At 40.7% G+C, this 19,484-nt stretch overlaps 2 protein-coding genes across 2 annotated transcripts in view; both read left to right on the top strand.

Moving 5' to 3' along the window:
- Positions 1 to 309: 309 nt before the first annotated feature.
- On the top strand, positions 310 to 7,768 carry ifnlr1 (interferon lambda receptor 1). Its single transcript, XM_047597591.1, has 7 exons — positions 310 to 635; positions 1,467 to 1,593; positions 2,980 to 3,152; positions 3,244 to 3,428; positions 3,986 to 4,127; positions 5,048 to 5,178; positions 5,497 to 7,768. Exons 1-7 carry the CDS (start codon positions 587 to 589, stop codon positions 6,514 to 6,516), a joined length of 1,827 nt encoding a protein of 608 aa, XP_047453547.1. The 5' UTR covers positions 310 to 586; the 3' UTR covers positions 6,517 to 7,768.
- Positions 7,769 to 14,350: 6,582 nt separating this feature from the next.
- Positions 14,351 to 19,484, top strand: part of myom3 (myomesin 3) — a 51,271-nt gene continuing 46,137 nt past the window's right edge. The window contains exons 1-2 of the mRNA XM_047598939.1: positions 14,351 to 15,091; positions 16,870 to 16,996. Of these exons, the coding sequence (XP_047454895.1) occupies positions 16,890 to 16,996 (107 nt within the window). The 5' untranslated portion in view covers positions 14,351 to 15,091; positions 16,870 to 16,889. The remainder of the gene's footprint in view (positions 15,092 to 16,869; positions 16,997 to 19,484) is intronic.

Raw genomic sequence — 19,484 nt, forward strand, 5'->3', positions numbered from 1 at the left:
TTGTTTGTTTGTTCATTACGCTGTCATAACAATGTCTACGTCAGAATGTACACCGCGTTCTGACAATCAGGTACCCACACCTTAAGACATTCAGTGAGCATGACTGTACTCTTTCACTTTCCAGTCTCAAACCATTCATAACCGGTAAATGGTAAAAACCTGAAAGACAAGAGCGACAGAGAGACAGATTCAGGGCCAATGAGGGAGAAAGAGGGAGGAAAAAAGGGAAGTTCAGATTCTGGAAAAGGAGTACAAATGGGCGGAACATAAACCAAGCAGAAAAACAGGAACTTAGTGATAACATACTGTATGCCAAAGTACACCTGCACACCTGAGCAAAGCCACTCCTTTCTCAGGACACATCAGAGATGGTTGAGGACTGGAGAAAGGAAAACGCACTGAAACCTGATTTAATATATTACAGCTCCATTCAGATCAACCCAGGTTTTGTTTGGGAGGATTTCTGAGGTTTTAGCTATCGTTGTTTTTTCTTTGTCTGTGTGTTGTTTCGCTTTTGTGCCGGGTATCCATCTCTTCAGAATTGAAAACCAGGCACACGGAGTACACCTTGTGACCCACACACCAGATGAACATGTGGTCTGTGAATGTTATAATCCTATTCCTGTTCTTCTATGGTGAGTACAGCGGAGTGCTAATTTGGGTCTTTGATTTGACTTACAGATGTTGATTTAAATGAGTGCTCCTAATACGCGTAATAAATGATAACACCGAAGCAATAACGTCCAAGTAGAATCAATCCGTCTTGTTGAAATGACAGTGAGTCCAGAACACGATGAGGACTTTGGTCATTTTAAACGGGAGGGACCAATGGACTAAAAGACTTTTAGCTTTATATTAGGCTGATTTAACGTTTACTACATCACTGTACAGCTTATAAAACTCATCATTTTGATTCAATTGTTCTGTGTCACGTTTTCAATAAATTACATGGGCTTAAACATAAAAACTGTAATAATATACTGTGGGTCTGTAAACCCCTAGCTCTGAGTGTAAAGCTTGAAATCATCAAAACTGATTCACTTCTTAGGCTATGAAATACTGAGGACTATGCTGCTTATAATAAAGGATGGTATTCTGTATCTTTATCCCTGTCTCAGATATGGTAATTGTTTCCTTGTATCAAATATGTCACGCACAAAGTTAAGGAACAAAGCGCAGTTTTGAGTTTCAGCCACCGGCAGAAACAAAGTCCATCTGAAATAATCTCCCTGCGGTCCAAGATCTAGTGTGTGCGCAGTTTCACTGCTGCCTTAGCAGCTATAGTGAAAGAGTCAAGCCACTGTGCAGCTCTCATGATTTCAGGTTTGAAGGAACTGTGTGGCTCAACCTACCCAAGTAACGAAGGGTCTTGGGCCCTTGTACAAGAAACAACAAATGTTATTTTTTAAAAATACATATATATATTTTTAATTTTTGGATTTAAAAGGTGTCTCTTTTTTCCACAGAATGTCTTTCCACTGGCATTGGAAATGTGAGGTTTGACTCCAGGAACTTTCGTAATGTACTCCGCTGGAATGCAGTAGAGCCTGTGTTTCCTAACCAAAGTGTGCTCTATAGCGTTGAGTACTGGAGGTAAGACTGGGATGATAGATGAAAGATGATTGTAAGACATGTAAAAAAAAAAACGGTGCAGTGTAAACAGTAGGTTAGCACATGGACTAATGCCGCCAGATTCCATACGCTTTTAACGAGACTTTGTAAATTATTACCACAGCCATGGACAGCATATGGTTTATAGGTGTCTACAGAAGGTGTATGCTATAAGGTACATCCTCTGAAAAGACAAATATCCATATGGAATTGGTCATATATACAACATTATTGCTTTACAGTTTCATTGTTCACCAAAGGATGATGAGATCCTCTGAATAAACAGCACTGTAATTTAGGAAAACATGTTCATTCAATGCGGAGAGCACAAACACTGTAATGCATTAGTTATTTTAAACTACAGTACATTACACTACTGTGCTAAATATTCATCAGTATGCAGTTAGGTTGGGTAAAGGTTGATTAAATCTACAGTCTGTGTGCATGCCACAGGCAAACTCAGACAATATCGAGAGATGGATTTTGACAGATCTTGCTTCTTGTACATTATTCACACACACACACACAGGCACGCACACACACAAAACAGGCTCTATAAATTGCATATTGCTGCCATGGGGTCTTTCTCCTTTCTTTTACTTTTCCCCTACACATGTGAAGAGAAAAGCCTTGTGCTTCAGAAAATACACTTCCCCAAAAACTAGTGTGCTGCTGTTAAAGTATTCCACGCTGTTGTTTGGATTCAGCTCAGCTGCCAGTAGCTTACGAGTAACACCAAAGACAATCTATAGGCCCTGATCCCAGGGACATCCACCTCCACTCGGTGAGGAGCATGTAGTGTGCTTTCATGGCTTTCAGAAATATATTTTCTCTTCTTTTAACTCTACAACAGTCTCGGCAAAGTGGAAATGTCATATAGTCTAATTACTCGCAACAGAGTCTCCCAGACAAATGTCAAGTGCAAGCTACAGTATATCCTATTGACTTTTCTCCTGGAACCAACTGTCACCTGGAATTGCTGTAGTGGCTACCTGGATCAAATCGGCTGACTCAATATGGGCACCTCATTAAAACAGAATGCTGTCATTCGTCTGCCTCAAAAAGACAGCGTCGAAATGAGGATGGGTGATTTTATGTAGTCAGGAACATATTTGAGTGGCTAATTCCACTGTAGCCATTCAGAGCACAGACCATTTGCCTGAATGATTTTCATGGTTTTCAGAATTTAATGTCATATTTGTCTGATTAATAGTATTTACATTTGCAAAAAGTGAAGAGCACAGTGTAAGATATATTTAGGAAGTTAAAATACATGAAGGGTATCAGATTTTGGCTTAAATATGGTGTCAGTAAACCTGCAGGAATACACTACCACAGCCTGATTACACTGTTCTCCACTCGTTACAGTGATGCCAAAGACCAGTCGTTCCAGGTAAAAAAGGAGTGCCAGAACATCACTGGTCTGTTCTGCGACCTGACTGCGGAAACCCCATCAGTTCACGATGTTTACTACCAAGCTAAGGTGTCTGTTAACGGGCAGTCAATCGGCCGCACCACCACGTTTAGACCTCTGGCTGACAGTAAGAATCTCCACACTCGCTCAAAGATTTCTTTGTTTCCATACATATTCTGTGAAATACTCACTCCTTCGTCTTTTTTTTCTCCTCATAGCTGTTCTCGGTGGAGCCAATTTGTCTGTATACACAACACCATCGTCCCTGCATGTTAACGTCACCCTGCCTTTGGGACCAGACGGAGTCTCCATCAAGGATATCATTATTGGCAGCAAAAATGCGTCCGCCCAAACTATACCTATTTATATCTTGACACTCACACAACCAAAGTGGGCTGCCCAGGTGAGGCTGGATTTAAATAATATAATATACTGCACACATTCTCCTAACATGCAGTATTTAAAAAAAGCAAGGCATCGCATTTATGACAAGATAAACCAGGTGTTGCTTCATTTAACTTTTGGGCGTCTATGGCTCGATAGGTAGACTGGTTGTCCATGAACCAAAGGGTTAGCAGGTCGATCCCCCGAGTGTGCCATATGACGAAGTGTCCTTGAGCAAGACACTAAACCCCAGTTGCTCCCAGTGCAACTGGCGCTGGTGTGTGAATGTGTGTGTGCTTGTGTGAGCGAATGGGTGGATGTGTCTCTAACTGTAAAAGTGCTTTGAGTAACTTTGAGTAGGTAGAAAAGCACTATATAAGAGCAAGACCATAACTTATGAATGTTCTCTAAAGTCTATAGGTTCAAAACAAGCATAACATGGGTCTTAACTTTATTCATATGATAAAAAAAAAGACTTTACTGTGCTCCTGTTTGGTTTTGTTTTATTTTGTTTAGTTTGTTCTTATTGATCTGAAAATTTTCTGTGATCATCATCATGACCCACTGTGTCTCCAGGAGATTGAAAGCACAACTGGCCACTTCGTCATCAACTTCAAGAACAACGACGCAGAGTACTGCGGCGAAGTGGTCTACATGCTGTCCACTGAACGGGGTCGCCCAAAGAGTGAGAATAGCCCGTTCTGCGTCACGCTGAAAGGTGAGCAAAATGATGACATACAGATTTGATGCAGGAAGGATTCATTTGTTCATGCACGTGTGTTCATACATTTTACCCACGTCAGTCTCTTTCTGTTTAATGCAACAACTGCGGAGCTCCACTTTTAATAACCTGACTGTAAGTGGCAGATGTACGTTATAATATATATATTTAAAAGAAAAAAACACTTCGTTTTCATTTGAGCAGACAGTATGGCACTCAGCAATTTCCCAAGAAGCTTTTAAGGACCCAGCTGCTCTCATGAAAAAAAAAAAAAAAAAAAAACCTGGAAACTATGTATAAAAAAGTGATAAATCAAGATTTAGCCAAGTTTAATTAATATGTGTGTGTGTGTGTGTGTGTGTGTGTAGACACAGGCATCTGCATGAAACTGTCACTGTCAGATTCTGAGAATGATGGCGTTGGCCACAGCAACCACACTGTACATCCACACCTCTAAAAATAATATTGTTATTATTAAGTCTTAAAAGAAACAAAGAGCCTTTCCATGAAGAATGTTCTCATATGTTTGGTAGTGACGTCTCTCCCTCTGTCTTATTGTTGTCAAACTGATGAGACTAGAGATTAGATTATATTGTCTGTTTGCAAAGGCAATGTTTTTCTCACCTTAGCTCTTTGTATATCCTCTGGAACACACTTTTAGCTAGACTTAAACACCGCTTCAGGAACATATATCTCAATCTGGAAAGTACCTAAATACAAGTGCCGCATGAAGGAATGTTAATGGCCTTACGTCATAGGTGCGCTACAAGTGCTACTCCCTGAGTACATGTCTCAGCGAGTCACAGTGGGGATTTTTTTTATAGTTTACTGTTTTCAAGGCCTTGAGGGTGCCTGATTTTACAGTTGTGTTTTTTTCCCCTCGACTCGTCTCTGACACCAACTCTCTTCTCCTTCAGACGATCCTAGGGTGCTGTTGCGATGGGCTCTCATGAGTGGTGCTGCCGTGGCAGCCTTTGTCCTTGTATCGGTTGTGTGTATATGCAAATATGTGAAGGGTGGGAAACCGAAGAGCAAGCCACAAGCCCTGGTAAGACCAATCCTTCCTCTGTGTCGTTTCGTGTGGCTGCGTTGCAACAAGGAAGTGTTGCCTTGCAGGAAACTCAAGTCTTTAATTACTGTAAACATGTTCACTTAGTCGTAGTGAGACAGTAATTACAGACACTGAAACTGTCGAAAGAAAAAAAAACAAGTTCAATCATTTATAGGGTTTTAAAGAGTTATCTTATGTATGTATCAGGTTATTGTATTAGCGTGGCAACACGTCAGAAAATCTCTTAGGAAAAGTCAGCACGTGTACTCATATGTGGTCGCATTATAAAACGTGTCTTTATTGTCTTCAAAACAGGATGAACGTTTTGTAACCCATAAAGTGCTGCATCCTGGAGATAACCTCTGCATCATGTCCAAAGCAGAGCTCTGCACTCACATGGAGAAAACTGTTTATGCCACAATCTTGCAGAGGCCAACTGTTCCCACAGTTAGGCCTGGAGGATACTCCCCCCAGGAAACGCCGCCCGGCCACACATGGGACAGCAGCACTGGCTCCTCTGTAGACACAAGTACGCGTGGTACAGGTTTCAATCACAACGACACGAGTGGGCAGTCCTCTGACGTTTACGGCGAAGTGGTTGTCCACGTCTCAACTGAAGAGGATGAAAGTGTTAAGCAGGGTCCCGCTGAAGATGGACAAACCAGTCATCAACTCTTTTCTTCAAACGGACCCTTTTCCTCCTGGGTGAAAGGTGGAAAGCTGATTGGAACACTGCCTGATTTCGATGCTTATGAGAGCAAGCCAGACGAGCCACTTCTGCTGAAAACGGAGCGGAACCGCCACGGAGAACTCACATTGCCTTTTCTCACGTTGCAGTTGCAGAGCTGCACCGATGACGGCAAATCACCAGTGAACCCAGAAACAAGACCCCTTTTATCTGACGTCATGTTCTCTACTGACAGGCTGTGTTTGGCATCCTTACAGAGATTAGACAGTTGCGACGGGTCAGACTCTGGGTGTGATGGTAGCATTATAAACACACCGACCCCCCCGTACTGCAACACACATTACTTTCCGTCTAAACTAGTTCCTGATTTTCAGCACAGCACCACTTCAAGTGAATCGACGTCTGAATCAGGTTACAAACAAAACTGGATGCCTCCCGTTCATTGTGGACACGCACTCATAGACAGCTGTAATTACAGGAGGACAAACTGGACTGATGTGCACAAAACGGACGAGGAAGGTGAGGAAGATGAAGGCAGAGGAGAAGAGGAAAGATTCTTCTCGGAGTCTGGACATTACACATTCAAGAACAGTTTTCCACTTAATGTTTCAGATCCAAAAATAGAAATGTCCCATTTTGGTCCTTAAATACTGGTAACCTTGGTGCCATTTTACTTAAACAAGGGGAGTGACAGATAGAACTCAGGTAGACAGATGGCTTTGCTATCTCTCCCCGCACCACCTGCAACTCAGTGAAACTACCTTTGAAAAGAGGCATAGTAAAAGAGTATTCTGAGCCACATTTTGCAACCACTTCAGCACCTTAAAGTACATTTCAGTCCTAGATGTGATATGTTAGATTTCTTATGTTTGTATTTATGAATCCACAGTTGTAAAACATGTAAAAAAATGAGAATGAACCACCACTTTGTAACATCTCTGTTTACGGTGTCAGGCCTTTTGACAAAATAATCACACTTTTACAAGCGGGAGCTTTGTGTTTTAGGGGATGTTTAAATGTTGAATTTAACCTCCATGCGCCATGTTTTTATCATTTGTGCCTAAGTGGCTCATAGAGAAAACATAGCAGCTGCCATTTTAAGTAAAAGCACGTTACAGCAAAGTGCCCATAACCTTTGCCACACATTGGCAGCACGTGCATTTATGTGTCATCGCTATGACAACAAATTGTTGTAACTTATTACACTCGCTGAATACACAAATCCAGTCTGGTCACTTTTAAGTTACAATGTGGATAGTCAACCCGAAAGATTAGATATGGAAACACACCTGATTGCATTGTGACTGAAAAAAGCTGCAGACAAAGTCCAACACCTATCACCACATTCTGTTTGAGGAACATCTACGGACAATGACTGAACATCTGCCTACAAAAGATTGTGTTCCTACTTCTGTGCTCATCTATATGTGTCAGTATTATCAATGTCGTGTGCCATTCGTTGAATGATTGCATCTGTACATGAAAAAGCAAATGTTTATTTCTTTTCTCACTCACAGTTCACAAACTCATTTTGTTCTCAATGTTTGCTGTTCTTTCAGCCAAGGTAAATGCTTTGCGTTAAATATATTAGAAGCTGGGGTCATTGTACAATTGAAACCACACTGATAACAGCTAGCTCTTAACAGCTTGTGCCTAATCTTTTATACACAGCCGTAAAGCAATAATGTCAGCGGTGACGTGGGTCAGTTATAGACACCTTGTACAGCGAGCCACAGATGGACTGAACGTCTTTATCTGAGAAATGAATGCACTCGTGAATGCTTTCTTCATTCTGTATTTACAGCTTGTGGATTTCTTCTGTGTGTTTATGTTGGGAAGTTCATGCTGGAAAGGTTGAGTTGTTTTCTGAGATAAGACATTAAACCAGTTGTGATATTGCATTAGTGAAACGTGAAAGTTGGAGATCGATCTTAAAAACCCGTCTCTGCTGCAGCTGTGAAGCAATAGCGCCGTTTTGTGTTGTGTGGTTTGAACTCTGACTTCTGTACTTGACTGAGACTCTCCATGTTGCTGCCCAGTAAAAACAATCCTATGTCATTTAAATCAGGTGATTTAGCGCCTGGATGACATGTAAACCCCGGCTATAAACCTGCACCTGGGTAACACCATTAGAGCTGTACACATTCACTGTGTGGGATAATAAACCGATAAGGTGGACTGTGCAAGGAATCAAAGTACAAGTCCAAAGCCTGTTGCTAAGTAGTGTATGTTTTCATTCAAGGCCAGTCAAGAGGACAAAATAGCTTTGTTTTTGTAGTTTTGGCTGCTTGGATTACTCTGCAAATCGAAACTGAACCAGTTTAAATGTTTAATGGTGCAAATGAGCGCAGTAGACAGTCATTCAGCAACAGACTGAACATTGAGATGAATGAATAAATGGCCAGAAAGAGCATTTTAAGAAAAGAAAAAAAATCATTTCATGTGAACTGGCCCTTCAGATTATGCTCTGCCAATTTTGTGATTTTTTTTTTTTTTTTTTTAAAAGTAAAAAAAAAAAGCAAAAAGGTTTGAAAGTACACACAAGAAATTCTTTTGTACTCAGGGGTTGTCCCTGGCATCCTGGAGGTGCTTTATTTAAAATGTCCTTGCATTTCTGAGAAACTGGTGAGGGGGAGAAGAGAGGGAAAGGAAGTGATCCTCCCAGTAACTTTCCAATATAAGGAGAGAAAAGGTGTAGCTATCTGCATATCTGGTTATGTTCCAAAGAGTTATGCAAACCTTGCCTGGATCTCAGGTTCAGTACCCATTGTGAGCTTGGTTATTCAGCTGCTACCTGATCAGTTGATGGCATATTTTACAGTAAAAGTCTGCCCTAAATAGAGGTAACAATGAAAGAAGTAACAAATCCAGTGTGACTCACGTTAAAGAGTCACAGTGTTTTACAGGTAATGGCCACACACTTTATGGACTTAGCGGACACACAGGACGCTTAGACGGATAGTGGCTAAATGCTACAAACCTACACCATGAAAAATGACCACACAACAGAATCAATACATCCTGAGATACAGTATCAATGTAGAACTTACATTATGAAGATGTCAAAAGCCTAGATTTATGACCAGGTTGCCTGAAAGAAATTACTTCTGTCCAAGGCCACTGAACACACCAAACACAGGGACAAAACATCCCAACAGCTACATGAAAAAGTACAAAGAACTAACCTTGCCGACTTTTAACTTTCCCCATTTAAGCCAAACCTGAGCCATACCAAAGATAATTTCAGGTCTTCCAGGGCTGATACTAAATTATCTGGGAAAACAAATATTAACCAAGTATTTTTCAAGGTACATTTCAAAGCCCTTGGGCTTTCCATGACCTTCTTTTCATCCCACCCTAAGCATCTCGGCGCTTGAGTTCTGCTATTTGAGATCGATTCACGGGTGCTGCCCTCAACATATGAGTCAGCTCCGTGCTTGAAGTGAGACTAGATTTGACACATGAGCAGACGGAAAAAATAGGAATTGTAAAGGGTCATTTAACATGAGCGGAAAGCTGGAACTGTCAAAAAACAAAACAAACAAAAAAACACCAACAATAAAAATGAAAAAGTATGTGAGATGGCCCAGGGGCAGGAGTGTGTCAGAGGTTGAGAGACAATGGAATTGGGTGAGATCTAGTCAAAACTACATGTGAGACAACTGCTTTCAAAAGAAGGAAGTAGAAAAAAACAACACAGAAAATGAAACAAAATAAAGGGATTTTAAGTTGTAGCCAATCACTCTGGAACAACAAGGGCATGTTGTCGAGGTTTTCATCATGCTTCTTTCCTCCACCCTCCTGTTGGGCATAGTTATAGCTCAAAGAAATGGTCTTTGGTTGGCTAGCAGCAGTTGACAGGTTGTATTCTTTCTGTTTGATAGAAGGCCGCCTTTCTTCTCTTACAACTCTTACAACTCCCAGAGAAGATCGAACGTTAGATTGTAGGGCAAAACCACTCGACTACTGCAAACATGACGGAGCTCCAAACAGGGAATCGTAGTTTGGATGAATCCAGTGCCACAGAAATGGAACTTCAATGTCTTCTGAGGACGTGTTGCTGCCCTGGGTCAATTAATATATTGATGGATTGAGAGTGTTGGCCACTTGAGTCTTTTCTAGTGCTGACGGCACATGGGAGACAACTATAGGTACAACCCTTTAACGCTCATTTCAGTCAGTGCCAGAACACCACTCACATACATTCATTATTTTTCTTCTCTCCCCTCAGAATAAATAAAAATGAACAGGCTTTATTGTGACCTTTAAACTTGATTCATGCCACTGAATCCTCTGGGTAAAGTGCATTGGTAGAGATTCTCATTAACATTTAATGACTTCCCTTGAGGTTTAAATTCCAAAGGAGCATTTCAGAAGCCTATTTTGGGGTATGCACAGTTATGATTGCCTTAAATGCTCACGGAGAATATGATAAATTATGCTCCAGTGAGAAGAGATGGAACAAAGGACAAAAATTAGAGAAAAGGCGAAATGTTTGAAGAGAACTTGGTGAGGATAAGTTTCGGTATCTAAGTCATAAAACTAACGCAGCACCTCCCTATCTCAGCTGCAGCCATCTGTTGTTCTATATTTATCTTTTCTGATAAGGTGAACGAGACCAAACTAGGGCTATTAAAATGTATGATTGCCACACTCCTAATTATTCTGTGCTCTAATCTCCAAGACGGATATCCCCATAAATTTGCTTTATGCCAGAGTCATATTAGCCCTTATTAACACCTGTGTGATAACAGAAAGTAAACGTATGGCTGTCAGACATTGTATGCAGCTAGTATGGGCTGCTAATCAGTAAAGAGTCAGGCTCAGGCATATTATGCAACGTTAGTAATAACAATAAAAAAAAATGGAAAATAATATTTTAATAATAAACAATATTTAATAAATGTTGAACTAAAATGTTGAACTAAAATGGGTGACAAGAATTCCCATTTCCAGTTAGTGGATCATAACAGGTCATAACTAACGCTTCAAAAAACAAAACTGTAAAAAACAACAACAGGAAGTTCCTCCACCTTTGAATGTCTCATGCTTGGGAAGTCCAAGGTTTTTGTTCTTTAGGGCCTCATTCACAGAAAGAAAGCCTTTTTTGCCTTTGTCTTCAGGAGGTCATGACAGTGTGAACGCCTGAACGGCAGAAAATGGCATTAAAGGCAGATTTTTGTACAGACTAAGGCTATGGTCTTACATTTCTCATCAACTGTTATATTTAAATGCATTTGATGTTTGAATTTAAACGTCATCTTTAATAAATTGCCTACTCTCTATTTTTGTTTTGTCTTTTCGCATTTTGAAACTCTGCTTACAACCTGGCTATGATCCACCAGCACAAAATACGAATTCTTGTCATGTTGTTCATGTTCATGAGTGTACATGCTGTTCTTTGAGCAATTATGATTAAAACGCATGATAGAATACCCTAGGATTGTTCAGTAAATTAAGTAATTTTCATTTGAACTAAACAGTTTTAGATTTTTTTTCAAATCAACAAAGAAGACTCTTTGAAATAAGCAGAACTGCCATTTATAACCAAATTCAATTTAAACACATTTATACAAATGTGACTAAATGACGAGCTTAGTTTGTGTAAAGTATAAATGCTTGCAACCTGTAAGAATATTTATGCAGATACATGTGTTTGCTCCAAAAAGATAAATTGTGTTTTTGTTGCCATGTTTGTACCATCACAGACCACCAGTTTGCACTACCACTTATTAGTAACATTGATGCTTGAAAGGAACAGCTAACGCTAACTTGGAGGCATCAATATCGAGCAAGAGACCCAATTCCTGCCTGTCCTTCATCCGTCAAGAGCCTATGAAGGAAGATTACATCCCTGTCGTTTATCAACCATACTAAAAGCTTTTGTAATTGGCTTGCCACTTATGCAGTCAGTAGCACAGCATCTGCACGACTTTTCAGTCTCTAAACAAATATAGGATGCGGGTGACTATTCAGAAAGTGGCACCGGCTCTAATAAAAACTTCATTTAGCAACCTTTTTGTCATATGACTGAAGTGATATCGCTTACAAAATGAAATCCAATACATAAACAGAAAAGGACATCTTATACCTGTTTCCGAGTGATGATAGGAACGGTAAATTTAAGGAGCATGCAACACATAAACGTCACTGCACTTGTTTGCTTTGACATAAGTGAATCACAACAAGCAGACTTTTTTGCTGCCAACTTGAATGAAAAGGCAGCTACCTCTCTGCCAGGCCGAAATCACTTGATGAGTTGAAGTCCGCCGTGTAATTGGATGCAATCACTTCGCCCCCTCCCTTTCCTCGCTTGCATTCTAATGATCTCTTAATGGGCTCTTGATTATAAAAAGGCATAGAAACAGCTGTCAAGGCCGACCGGGGAAATGACTGATCATCCTGGAGACCGTGCTGTCCATTACGGTCTATTCTGGGCACCAGTAGGTGAGATGTAAAGATGAAAAGAATGTTTGGTTATATTATCTTTGAACCAAAACAATTCCCAGATAGAATGTAGTACAGAAACACTAAAATGAATGAAGAGAGATGTATGATTTTATGCCCAATAGCACAAAACAAATCTCAAATGTCAGATGATGTATGAAACAGAAATTACAAGTCTTTCCAGATTAAAAAGGAAGCAATTCTTTAATACTTACCAAAAATATTTATGTGAAATTATGCAATACTTGCCATGTCGACAACAATAATAATAATGTCTGGTATCGTTTTATGCTCTCGCCTCTGGCTCCAGTCACACTCAGATTACTGCAAACATGAGCAGCAAACTGAGGAGAAAACACAGCAACACTGACCTCCGAGTCTTTACAAGACGTATGTGTGGATTTCCTCTGCAGGGAGATCGTCACAACCTATTTAAAGTTAAATACAGAATTATGTTCAAACCAATACAATAAAGTGTGGTTGTGCTTTAAATGTATAATTTAATATTTTGGATACGTTACATACGCCCCGTCATCCTCCACTTCTGTCATTTGTGTGCTGCAACGTCACATGAATGTGGCATCAGTGGCTGCCTCCTCTCAGCATCCAATGTTTTCAGGCTACGAGTTCCTCTGCATCTGTGAGGTGCCGATTAAATGTGAGTAGATCCAACCAGGGATGAATGCTTGCCGCACAGTCCCACTGAGTCTGGCTTTTATTCATAATTTATGTAAGTAAAAGCACAGAGCGAGCCTGAATTGTAAATGAGCATTAATGATTAATAAAAACACGATAAGTCATTCCAAAGTTGCGGCAAATATTTATTCCTTCTGGGCCTGCCATACATGTTTCACCTGGTGCGTCTACAAATCCATTACACATTTTCTGCTTCAGGTGCTCAGGGAGCGCGCAAACAAATTGATTTGCATAAGTGGTCTAAATAAATCAGCCGCTAAACTGACTGAAGCTGCACTTGTCGAGTCTTTATGCATGGCAGTACTTCAGCAACTTCTGGGTAAAAGTACCAACTCATTCCTTCCTCTCAGAGGTTTCAAGAAAACACGACACTCCAGTCCATTCCCCTTTGCGTTGGGAAATTAAAAGATGGAGAAGAAAGAGTGAACCAAAGTGAACCAAAACCTAAAGATTCTTCAAAAGAAAAAGGATTTTATAAAGATGAGCCACAGCTGCTTTGTCCCAGCAGTTATTCTTAGTTTAATAGTCACGGCTAACGTATGATGATGGGGGAAGGCTTGGCAACCCGAGCTCGTATTGTGTGCTGATATTCCAGAGGCAGGTGTGGCCACTAAGAGCTTTAAATAACACCCCATCCTTCCATACAATGCTGCTGTGGCCTTGAATGATACTGTCTTCCCTTGCAGAGCCTGTGGACTATTTAGTCCCTGTCAGTCAAATCGCCACTGGACATTCAAAAACATGCATACACAAACCATGCAACCATGACAACACAGATAATAATAATAAAACGTCTGTTTACAGATAAATGGAATAAAATTTTCAGAGAAAATCACACCGCAACAACAAAGACACAGTTCTAATGAGCACAGGACAATGTTTAATAAGTCAAAAGCGAACAAACTAGAGAAACTAATCAAGATGTGAAGCAACAACAAGGAGAATGCGAAAAAGAGGATGGTGCAAAGACCAGTTCCAAATTAAACAGACTATGCAACACCAGCTCACAAGTATAAGCGCTCACGACAGGGACAATTATGTTTTTATGATGTTCACCAACTTGTGCTCGCATGTGGTAACCAGCATTAACAACAGAGGATTACAGTTAAGGATTGTGTTAGGATGATAAAAAGGGATTACATTTCCTCCTTAAGGGGGCCGTGAGAGAACGTCCTCGTCAAGAGAGGACCACAGACATGATTCAGTCTTGAGACGCCAGGGGTTTCTCTAACAACCCACATGGCAAACCTTTCAGCAGCTGTTGATACTTCAGTCTAATCCCAAGAAGAATGGGGTGGGAAGTCTCAGGTGCTGCCTCTGCCATTTCAAACGCCTTTCTTTTACAAACAGAGTCAAAGGTCGGAGTTTTATTGAGGAGGAAGCAGATGGTTTAAATCTCAGTCTATTTCAAAGCTGACTTTGTCCTTCCCCTTTCTTTTTCATTACGATGCCCCTTCCTTCTCTCTCTCCCCCATTGTCTCTGGATCTTCCCTCTTTTACTCCAGCTTGTCATTTTCCAGCCTTTAATTTCTACATTTGTACCAGGTGTGACAGCGCTGAGAGAGACAAAGTAAATTGATACTTCTTTTATTGGCATTTTGACGCTGTACCACGGTCAATTGTTCTCCTGTGGCCCTCCCAGCTGTTTCCATCAGCTGCTCAGGCCTTTTTGCACAGGCAGCTATCGTGTCATTGCTTTGCTGCTTGTCCACAGAAATGTCTCTAAATCGATCTTGCTGATGGCAATAATAGGTGTGTGTGGTGGACACTGTTTAAAGACCGAGTGTGGTGTACAGTTGAATGTGTGTGTTTACAGGGGATGTGTCATTGGTCTATATTTACCAACTTAAGAATGAGACAGCATTGTGTTGTCCACATACTTGGCACTGAAGGACACTTTGTGTTTAGGGTCACCCTCAACGCTTCATCAAGACAGACACACACAGAGGAGAATGTGAAGTAGACAGAAAGTGAGAGGTAATACCAAGACTGGACAACTTCATCTTCAGGGAGAGAGAGACAGAAAAGGAAGTGGGATATATCCGTCCTACAGATCTTTGACACCCAGGACAAGAAAGTGTGAGTGGGATTTCTATTTACTTGTCCTTCAACTACAAATAGCAGGCAGGTTGTTTTTCATTCATCACTTTACAGAGTTTACTGGGATATCAGGGTACATGATATCAAGCATGGGTAAAAAGCACAAACTGAACCTCTACACATCTGCATACTGACAATTGTTAGTCTGATCTAACATCATCAGAGAGGTGTCTTATCTCTTGTTGTTTCTCTTGAGAGTCTTTGCTTGATTCTCCAGCTAGCTGGACTTCTTAATCTTCGCTTTTGACGGCCTCAGTGGATGTGGCTTTTAATTACTCTACAGGGTTAGCATAAAGGAATCTCATGTCATGTTCAGACAATGCAGCGACTGGAACGGTAAATTATTTGCCACTTTTTACTTCTGTGGCATTACCATAGGACCTGGAAACTGAGCTTTATTTTCACCCTGGAGACTAAAAACCACACTGTGCTATAGAAACACCTCTTTGTTTTTGCTCCTTTCCCTCTAGGGGCCTTAGACCCAGGCATACCCGTAGAGATTGATCAATTTTAATGTGCCAGAGGTCAACCTGTCATTAGGAGTGTTCAAACAAACCTCTCCCTCTACACAACACTGAGCTACAGGAAAAAAGCAACAGGGGAATTAACCAGCCTGGTAGCACACTGGCTTCATACCTAACTCAGCACCCCTTTCCTCAATGTAATGGAAGGAGATGAGAAGAAATAACACATTACGCCTGTTTATGCTGCTAACACAGGTGGTTGCTACTGGGACTGGGTGAATGAAGCCATCACTCAGCCACGACCTGATTCTGTTTGTTGGGCGCATTCTGCATTCACTTCCCCAGAGCAGCCACATGATTAATGATGGGCATGGTGTGGGCAGAAGCACGGTGGACTTCAATTGATGAATTATTAGTGGCTTAGTGGCCGACAAAGGGGTGATTCATTTAACGTGAGACTGTAAAAAAGCCTTTCCACGCAGCAACACTCAAAACCACACCGGACACTGGACAATGGAAAAAAACAACACTATGACTTGAAGGGTTTCACTTTGGGAAAACAAAAGACTTCTGTTCACAAAGCTCACATGAAAGTAAATGATGTAGTTACATTTAGAGATGAAGCAAACATTAATCAACAATAACTCCATTGATTAAGTTTGGCCACAAATTCATAGCAGCCCAATGAACAATTACTTGAGAAAATTGGCAAACTTTTTTAAAGCTACATATTTACTCTGTTTTAATGTGTTGACTATTGGATTGCAGACATTTTTTGTCTCTTTGAACAAGTGCATGAATGACATTTTGGATTGAAACCACTTACAGTGCCTCTTTTCAAAATGGAAGTCAAGAGGAAGAGAGTTTAATGCACAGTTTTCCTTTTTGGGGGGGTTCTGGATGTAATTTTGGCAGATATTGATGCAGAAACATTATGGTATTAATGGCTCTGTCAGGTGCACTTTTGTCGCTAGCTCCAAACCACTTCAGGCCTACATAAAGGAGACTGGTATCCTTTTAAATGGTGGAGATAACATTGTGGATACACTTAGCACTTTGGGCTCAGTTACAAATCTCCTTGGATGAGCCGGTTGATGGATTTACAATTCTGTACCCAGATGATATGGAACATATTTGCATCTCTGACGAGCTTGAAAATAAACGTGTAGGACTGCCAATGCAGTTTTCAGCATCTTTAGTGTCTCCCATTGATTGTTTAACACAGTGCCTCTCACACACTTCTTCATAACCCACTCCTTTCTTCCCGCCCCCCCACCCCGCACCCCCCTGCAGGTGCTGGTTGAGGTGTTACCATGGAAACCAGGATGGTCACGCGGCGGGAGCAAGAGGAGCAGTCGTCCCAGATGTCTCACAGTATGCAACTGTCCTCCCAGATCAAGAAGAAGACCTTCACTTCCAGGTGAAAACATTTTACTGCCAAAGAGGAGGAGACAAAGTGATTTTGTTTTGTTTTTTCACGATGCACACTGTTCATAAAGGATGCATCTGGCGTTACCTCATATTTTTCTCATTATCTAAAAAGCTCATTAAAACTGAAATAAAACAGGTGTTAACCGCTGTTATAACTGCAGCCAGGCAGAGTTTATTCTTCTGTGCCGCAGACAAAGTTGCCGGCCAAGACCTATTAACCCAACCAGGCACAGTGTTGCACTGCGTGACATATTTCTTCATTATGATAAATATGGCACCCACCCACACACCATTCTGGTAATGTAAATGCTATAAGTATGCAACTGAAAATGCCTCCAAAATGCCTTACCTGCCTTAAAAATATACTGTATATTCATGTTATTCATGGGGATTTGTGTCTTAAGTAGAAATAAATGGGTTTTGGGCTGAGGACCACATAGATGCTAGGGAAGTCATACTGTCTTGAAAAACAGTATTACACATAATTGGTTTTGATCTCTCTCTGGGATTTGTTGACAATAAAGAATATCAAATGCAATTTAATTAATGTGAACACCTTTCTGTATAATATTCATAAGCAAATCCTACATCTGTGTGGGCTTCAAACTGTGGATGGATTTATAGCATTGATATACAATGGTCAGGCATAACATTATTATTATGGTATAGTGGGGGCCTTTGGGTCCTGTGGGCTGAGGGGAGGGTCCTCTGTGGATCATCCCACAGATACTTGATCAGTTTGGGATCTAGTGAATTTTGAGGACAGGTCAACACCTTGTGCTGTTTTTCATGTATGTCTGTGTCAGGCTGCATCCTGCTGGGGATGGCTGCTGCCATCAAGGAGTGTCATTACTATGGGGTTGGGGGTGTCTGGTCTGGTCTAGATGGTTTGGTACATGTTTCCCAGCAGAACATTGAATTCTCACCAGGTGGTCTTTCAGTGATATTTACTTCACCTGTCAGTCGTTTTAATGTTGTGGTATTGAAGCTTAGCGAAACATGCAGATATCACACCTGTAGAAAGGGGAAATTAGGTGTTGATGTATGTAGTAGGTGGTAAATATTATGCTCTACAAGATATTTTAAAATAAAGGTCTATGGGGACTGACTCGCATTTATAGCCTCAAGTAAACATTCAATGCTCTGAGCAGTTTTCACCTTTTATTTTTCAGTCCTGTAGGTCCTCCACTTGATTAATATTGATCTGTGATCAAGTGCAACTGTAAATAACAAATTAAACACACGTTTTGAGGGCTCATTTGTTTTTATCGCTTATAAAACTTAAGTACTCTTCCTAGTGCGTAAATCTAAACTGCAAACACAAGTCACCTTTGGTGACACTTAGTTGACACAGTTCAGCTTTGCATGCAGGATTTGTTTTAGGCATTTTTCCAAAACAAATGCAGGCAAAATAAGGAAAAGTCACTGCACTAGCATCAGGTAAGTGGAACTAAAGGCTTTATAATTCATGAAACATACTGATTAATATTTGAACTAGGTGAAATCCTATCACGCCATAGGCAGATATATTCCTCTCTTGGGATAGTAGATCAATTACTTGCAATATACCCACATATTACCAACAACAGAGAGCATTTACATGCATCAGAAAACTCACTAAACTCCTCCGTGGCACCCCAAACATACACTTTTATAAACAATAAACATATATAATGCAGGCAAAGCTGCCCTTATCAATTACCACTGATTTGTTTTATTCTGTTGTCAAATGACATAAAGTATTTATTCAAGAGAGACATATGGCAGCCTTGTTACTCCAAGCACTATGTGACATTACGTCCACTCAAGTATACCCTGTGGGCCACTGGTGGTAGTTGCTGGCACATTCACATACAGTATTCATGAACACACGTTGTTGGTCTCAGGATGAATGGACAACGCCCAATTCACTATATAGCTCAATGACGCACTCAATAACCACCTCAAGGTTACATATGCACACAGTGCTTCTCAATGAGCAAATAATATTAGATTTCATCTCATCCCATCTGTCAATGTATAACAGGAGTTATTGGAGACTGAAGATAAACACAAAAGTATGAACATATACAGTGTGCACACATTAACAGGTGGAGCTAGCCAATAAATAAAGACACCTGTGTGTACAACTTCTCACTTCACTTACTTTGAGATGAAGTGTGAAATAGGAGGTGTTCCAGTGAAGTCACTTATTAGATAAACATGACATGCAGCAGCAATCAAGCTTTCGTTCCTGAAAAAAGCTTTAAAAGCTGTGAAACATTAGGCAAGCTGGACAAGCTTACGTTCTAACATCAGTCTGAGTCCTGAACTGCCTCCACTGTGTCCTGGAGCATGGTCACATATTGTGGTGTAATCACGGATTAACATCCGAAATTAATTCTGAATTTGAGCTTTTGAAGTTAAAATCAGCAAGAACTCCTTAAAGTGCTCCAAAAACTCTACCATCTCCTGACAGCTGCTGCTGGTAATTATGT

Source organism: Mugil cephalus, chromosome 11 (assembly GCF_022458985.1).
Source record: "Mugil cephalus isolate CIBA_MC_2020 chromosome 11, CIBA_Mcephalus_1.1, whole genome shotgun sequence".
Lineage (NCBI taxonomy): Eukaryota > Metazoa > Chordata > Actinopteri > Mugiliformes > Mugilidae > Mugil > Mugil cephalus.

Excerpts from the sequence above, each read along its gene's own strand:
- ifnlr1 (XM_047597591.1), top strand. The coding sequence starts at position 587 with ATGAACATGTGGTCTGTGAATGTTATAATCCTATTCCTGTTCTTCTAT. Across the intron at positions 1,594-2,979 it reads TATAGCGTTGAGTACTGGAG|TGATGCCAAAGACCAGTCGT; the intron begins GTAAGACTGGGA and ends CACTCGTTACAG. Across the intron at positions 4,128-5,047 it reads GTTCTGCGTCACGCTGAAAG|ACGATCCTAGGGTGCTGTTG; the intron begins GTGAGCAAAATG and ends CTTCTCCTTCAG.